We start from the raw sequence: 6,951 nt of genomic DNA on the forward strand, positions 1-6,951 counted from the left end.
GCCACAGTCATAATTTTGGCGCTGAGTGTGTAATTTTTTTAGTGCAAATGCAACCGATTTGTTCCACAGCAAATGCGCAGTTGAGTGTATTTTAACACACTGACCACAACAGCTTCAGACGCATTGTCACTTTGCAGCCGTTATTGCACTGGAATTGTGGTGGAAATGGTGCATTGTGGGTAAAAAAACTACAGCTTGCATCTGAAAATGCACTTTGCACACTGCACTTATGCTCTTAAATGAGCCGTAAAACATTGAGTAATATCATTGTTCTCTGGCATATTTTGCTTCTCAAGAGTAAAGACATATTATTTTGTCAATATAATTATACAGCAAAGACACATAATAATGTCATCTTTATGAAAGTATCACAGTCATACCTGTATTTTTGTCACCAATGCACAATGTTTCATGACATATTATGCTGTGTTTTCACAGTACTTTCCCCCACGCCTTACTATATCCAGTTGTCATAATGCTCACTTTTCCCTCCACTGTTGCTACACTTCCCAGATAACTCTGAGCTGACAGTTTCCTCCTGCCAAACTCAATTCTGTGTACTCGTTGCCCAAACACTGATCACTCTTTATGCTAATCGCACCTCACCAACTGGATTTTTGTAATTATTTGAGCTTTTGTTTCTTTCCCTTTTCCCACCCTCAATGTCCACACATACTCTACGTTATTGTTTTTGGAGCACACACCCACTGACTCCCATCTACTCACAGTGTTTCTCTCGCTGAATCTCCTTTCCAGCCTTCTTCCAATCTTCAAAAGCTCCTCTTCCAAACCCATTTCCTCATGTGTAGTAGAAGCAAATATATGTATATATGTGATTTGTTTTTGTTTGTTGACTATGGGTGAAGTGGGTGTGCCTACTAAATGCGATGTTTGTGTTTCTTTTTGTAAATTTTGTCTGTAGCTGTATGCTTTTGTGTATATTGTGACATATGGTCTCCACTGTGTTTATACATTAATGAGATAAATGCCCAAAATGTGTGTATATACCAGAACTAGTATATACAGACTTTTCTTGGCTTGCTGTAAGGCAGGAGGTGTGTCCCAAATTATAAATAGTCCCAAAGACTTTGAGTTTGGCACAGGAGGAGGAGGGGTGGTAGTGACAGCTGAACTTATGAAGCAGAAACTATCTACGCACAGTAGTTAAATCACATATACCGTACATAGCACCAAACCCAGCACTAAACATGTGCAGGCTTTTTGAGGCAATGGACTCTGTAAACATTTAAAAAACTGAGAAAACACTGAACTACCGGGCTAAATAACAATTTCACAAATAAGCAAAGAGCAAACACAACTTTGTAACCATAAACAAATTTACTGGTAGATTATGTCCAATACATGATTTCTGATTTAGGTATGTTCCAATTAAAAATAAACATTTATCTTTTCCCCAAAAATTCCAGGCCCAATTCATTTACAAATTGCATAATTTAGGCAGGTGGCAGGGATTTTTAAAATGTATTTACAATACACCCTTGACCCTAGTGGACAACCAATGTGAAAGCAGACATTTGATTGGTTGCCATGGATAACTGGTCAGTGTTAGTAAATGAATCACTCACATCCATAGAGCATTATTATCAATTATAAGAAGCTTTCAAGGTCATGTCTAGGCTTTTTACCACCTGAGACGGCAGACCCAGTGCTGGCCACTCCCTGCATTTACTTATCCTGTGCTTATTTTTGGACCAATCGTGTTTGCAAGTGTAGAGAGCACAATTGCACTAGTAGAAGTCCCAGTATAAAATTACACAATTTTGTCTTGTGTGCCTCTTCTTTAAAAGGCAAAATGATATTAGATCAACTAACCCACGGCAACCAATCAGCTGGTCAGCACAAAAACATTTCATTAACTCTTTTATTTTTAAAATGACAGATCCCTGTATCAGATCATAACAATTTCTGTATATTGTGCTATATAAAATGCTTGAAAATTAGATAATCATGCCACGTATGCCTTTTTCTGCTCCTAAGCGGAAAGCCTCTATTCTGATGGATGCTTAAAAGCAGAGCCTCAACCTGTGGCCGATCACCTGCTGCTAAACTTCAGTTTTCACTGGCAGTTGTCCCTCACAGTAACAGTTGCTAAGAAACAGCATGAAGATCAGCCACTTTTCAGTCCTCTAAAGAGCTAGGCTGTTCCTAAATTTTAGTGACTTTCTATTGAGGGACACATTTACTAACATGGACCAAGTGCAAAGTTCAGAATTTCGGCACAGCTCATCAGATTTTCTACTTGTGATGCTTTTCATAGAATTACAGCATATTTGAAGGTGTGGTTAACTAGCAGAAATATTTGTACAGAATGCAACTGGCACATTGGTGGCAGGTGCAAATATACACAGATGCAAGCAGGTGCAGATTTGGATTCAAAATAGGCCCTGGCATATCAGATACAAATAGACCTAAACAGTCACTCTCAGGCTCAATTAATATGTATTATGTACAGTCTATAGCAGAGCTGTTGAACTTTTTTGGTACTGAGAGTCGGAATCTAGTCTGCATAGTTGAGGGCTGATAATGGAAGCCAGTATTGACCACTCACTGTTTTAAAACCACCTCCACTTTAAACCACAGCCATGCTATCACAAGAAATGGTAAGACCATACTCATATTAATTGTGATATCATACCAAAAAAACAAATAGTTGGTGCTCACTACAGGGATATCACTCATATGTGAAAAAAGTTTGTGTCATACCCTTAAATCCTCCCACCAGCACATGATTAAACACTTTGGGGACACCCTAACAACTATTTCCAAATGCTAACAAACCCCCACCAGCTTCACTTCCCACAGGCAGAACATGCAGGCTATGTCACACACAGGCAGCATAGGGCAGGCAGAATATGGCACACACAAGCAGCATAGGACATGCAGAGTATGGCACATCTGTCATCATTTTGTCATTGAAGCACATGTACAGTTTCCAAATTGTTAGGCGATCGATATCTGTCCATCCAATCAACTGACAAAATTCATTGTTTAAAGAAAAAAATTATTACAATTGCAGATCAATTTTCTGACTGAAGAAAGATCACCAGATGTACAATCATTCATTGCACACCAACTGTACGATAATTCGATGATTTTGTCAGATCGCACTGAAATTGTTGATAAGTAAAGAAATATCATTACATTTATGGCGAGCTATAGAATGGCCACAGAAAGTCCATGTTAATACAAGTATGGGAACTTTTATGCAGAATGCTCAGGATGTGGGGTTTTCCAGATAAGGGATCTTTCCATAATTCGGATCTCCATGCCTTAAATCTGCTAAAAATAATTTAAACAACAAATAAACCCAATAGTATTGCTTTGGCTCCAGAAAATAATGAATTATATCTTATAGTCTTATTTTTACAGAGGAAATCATTTTTAAATGTTTGAATTATTTGATAAAAATCTGTGAAAAATGGCCTTCCTGTAATTCAAAGTTTTCTTGATAATGGGTTTCCAGATAACAGATCCCCTACCTGTAGCACACTTTGCGCATGATTTTGAGCAAGTATTGTTAACATTCCAGATATATAAAAGCAGCCTGATTTTGCTTTGTTTAGAAAAAGCAACATTTTTGTGGTTGAAAAATATGAAGAATTAATAAAACAAGTCTTCTGAGGTTTCCTGTATCTTTATGACCAAACCTACTTTAAATTATCAATATCCTTATCTACATTGTAGCAGGAACCACTAATATAGGATATTTGATTTATTTACCAACAAATTAATTGCCAGAAGATCTTGTTTATTTGTCAATAGATAGAAAAGTGGGAGAATCTAAGGGGCCGATTCACTAACTTCGAGTGAAGGATTCGAAGGTAAAAAACTTCGAATTTCAACGTTTTTTTTGGGCTTCTTCGACCATCGAATGGGCTACTTCAACCTTCGACTACGACTATGACTTTGAATCGAACTATTCGAAGTAAAAATCGTTCGACTATTCGACCATTCGATAGTCGAAGTACTGTCTCTTTAAAAAAAACTTCGACCCCCCTAGTTCGCAATATCAAAGAGATCGAAGTCAATGTTAGCCTATGGGGAAGGTCCCCATAGGCTTGGCTAACTTTTTTTGATCGAAGGATATTCCTTCGATCGTTGGATTAAAATCCTTCGAATCGTTCGTTTCGAAGGATTTTATCGTTTGATCAAAGGAATTATCTGCGCTAAATCCTTCGACTTCGATATTCGAAGTCGAAGGATTTTAATTCCTAGTCGAATATCGAGGGTTAATTAACCCTCGATATTCGACCCATAGTGAATCGGCCCCTATGTGTCAAATATCTTTCTAATGCGCTTTATGGTATAATTTGCAAACACTGCTTGGCTTTTCTAGCATTAGCTCCTTCTAACCAAACAGCCATGGTACCAATGTCACAGCAGCAGTGGCATCTGCTGTATGGTCGTTACATCACTGCTCATGAGGTTTTGTTTTCTAAGAAGTAATTTTCAAACTGAGTAGCAAAGTCATTGCATTAACTGGGAACGCAGCTCTTATAATATATAAGATTGTATTGGGTCTTCAGAAAAAAGATGTATAAGTGAATTTTCTTTTTACCCCATATTTGCTTGCAGTGTCTGTCCAAAATGAACCTGCACACGTCACCAAGTTCCTCTGTCATTGTCACTGTCCGACCTATCAGTTCAGATTTTATGCAGAATATGTCAGCCTCGCTCCTCAGCCTGTCACTTGTCTTTCCAAATACAAGACAGACACCAGACCTGACAGGCTCCAATACTGCATCATTGCTCTTTCATATAATTGCTTTAAAGCTGAAAAAAAGGATTAATAAACCTAAAAAAAGAATTAATGTATTTACTTTAATCTGAGCACTTTTGCAGTTTACATTCATTTTCTAGGTTTACTGTTTTTGAAATATTAGCATTTTTAGATTGCAAGTAGTTTGCTTTTGGCTTAAAGGGGACCCGTCACCCCAAAAAAATTATTCAAAATCCTATTTTATCACATTAGTCAAGCAAAATAAACTTTAATTACACTGTATAAATTATTTGAATCTTGTTTCCTTCAGTCTGGGAATTCAAAATGATAGCAAGCAGGCAGCAGCCATTTTGTGGACACTGTTTTTAAGGAAAGCCTTGCATCATCTCAGATTCTTGTTTGTGCACCAGAATGGGGGACCCGATGTCCATTCCCATGCCCTGGAAAGCAGTGACATCTAGGAAGTGCTGAATGGAAAGTGAAAGTAATTGTCTGGCCCGCCTCTATGCCCATGGCATAGAGGAGGGGCAGACAATATTTGATTCACATCTGAGATTTTTAAATGAGCTTACAACAGCTATGAATGCTTTAATAAAAATAGAAATTGGATTTCATGTTTAATTTGAAAAGGACTATTATTATTCAGATTTTTTGTCTGGTTGACAGGTCCACTGAGTCAGCAACCCAACAGTATACAGGAAGGGCACTCACTAACTAATACGTTTATTCCACTGCATTTTTTTTTTTATTAAGACCCCCCTTTAATGCACAAGGCAAGCTGTTATTTTCTGAGACACTAAAGGGGGGATTCACTAAAGTGATGATATTAAGACAAAATAAAAGTGAAGATATATTAGTCAGATTTCCCACCATATTCACAAACCTCCATCTTCATACTGTATCTGTGAATTTGTCTTTTAAACAGATAGTTTCCAAATTTGTCTTTTGCACAATATTTTACATACATGTAGGGACCTATAGGATCTATTAGGCTCCTATAGAGTTAATCCCCTACCTTTGCTTAAGTTCTCTTTCCCTTGTTATTGGGCCTAGCCCTTCTAACTGGTAAAGTGTAACATCTACACCTATTGGACAAAGAGTGTAATGACACTCCCCTGCCACACTGCTATATAGTGCCGTGTAGGGAGTGGCCTCTTCCTCTTTGGCTCCTGGTGTCTGTGCTGCTAGGTGTTTCCCATTGAGCCTGGGATCAGCAAGGCCCCAGTAAGCCATTTACCCCAAAGGGACCTGTACCTTTGGTGCTGAAGTCGGGAACCAGGCAATCCCGTGAATGAGGATTAGCTATCATTAGGGCAGATCTGTAATAGTCTCTCTAGGAGAGAGAGATAGCCAGATTAAGGTAGTATGAGCAGTTCTGTGCTCCAACAAGGAGAATAGCAGAGAGTAGCCTCCCAAAGGCTTTTAAGGTGCCTTTAGTGTAGGGAACTCAGTGATAGGGAATTCAGTTTAGCAGAGCACTGCCTGACCCCTACTTGATCGATCCTGTTTCACATTGGTCGCTGGTCTTTGGGAGTGAGATATTCTTCCTACTGTTTGACTTGAGGAGTGACATCTGTACATGCTGCATCATCATCAATGCTATCCTTTCTCCTCTGTGATATGCTAACTCCTACTGCAACTCCTGTGTGAGTAAACCTGTGGTCAATTGCCTTTGCATATCTGTTGTGCTAATAAACCATCTCACTTGTTTTCACTATCTAAAGAACCTCCTGGCGTCCATTATTCTATCTTTCACACTAATTAGCCTGTGGGTTGTAGTTTTACACTATCTTAAAGGGGAAGCTTCCATTTAGCGAAGGCTCCGCCCTAAGTGTAGTTTCACAGTGTAACCCATGCTCATACACTAGCTGGACACCCTTAACCCCCTAATTGGCGGGATAGGCCAAGAAAGCGTTACATTTTGGAGCCCAACGTGGGGCCCTGCCCCCAATCCAGGCTAAAATAGTGTTTTTGCAATTTTTGTAAAATTGTACTCTGTCCCTTTAGAATTTTGCTGACAGGCTGCCGGACCCATTAGGAAAAAGGCAGTCCTGCACGCATTTGCTATTTTTTTGTGTGCGCATAGTAAGGCCGTGGGTTCGGGCTTGGTGGTTCTCCCCGTGTCCCAGTATTCGTCTGCGCCACTATTGTTTTCGCCAGGCGCTTATTCGCTGGCGTTGTAGTGCCCTGTGATTTTTCGCTGGCGCTCT

General features: G+C 39.2%; 1 protein-coding gene across 3 annotated transcripts in view; it reads right to left on the reverse strand.

Moving 5' to 3' along the window:
- The window catches only part of tcea3.L (ctranscription elongation factor A (SII), 3 L homeolog), a 37,617-nt gene extending 36,531 nt beyond the window's left edge, over positions 1-1,086 (reverse strand). For all 3 annotated transcript variants that reach the window (XM_041581937.1, XM_041581938.1, XM_041581936.1), the window contains exon 1: positions 727-1,086. In XM_041581937.1, coding sequence (XP_041437871.1) covers positions 727-795 — 69 coding nt within the window. In that variant the 5' untranslated portion in view covers positions 796-1,086. The remainder of the gene's footprint in view (positions 1-726) is intronic.
- Positions 1,087-6,951: the final 5,865 nt, after the last annotated feature.

The sequence above is a fragment of the Xenopus laevis genome, chromosome 2L (genome assembly GCF_017654675.1).
Source record: "Xenopus laevis strain J_2021 chromosome 2L, Xenopus_laevis_v10.1, whole genome shotgun sequence".
Classification (NCBI taxonomy): domain Eukaryota; kingdom Metazoa; phylum Chordata; class Amphibia; order Anura; family Pipidae; genus Xenopus; species Xenopus laevis.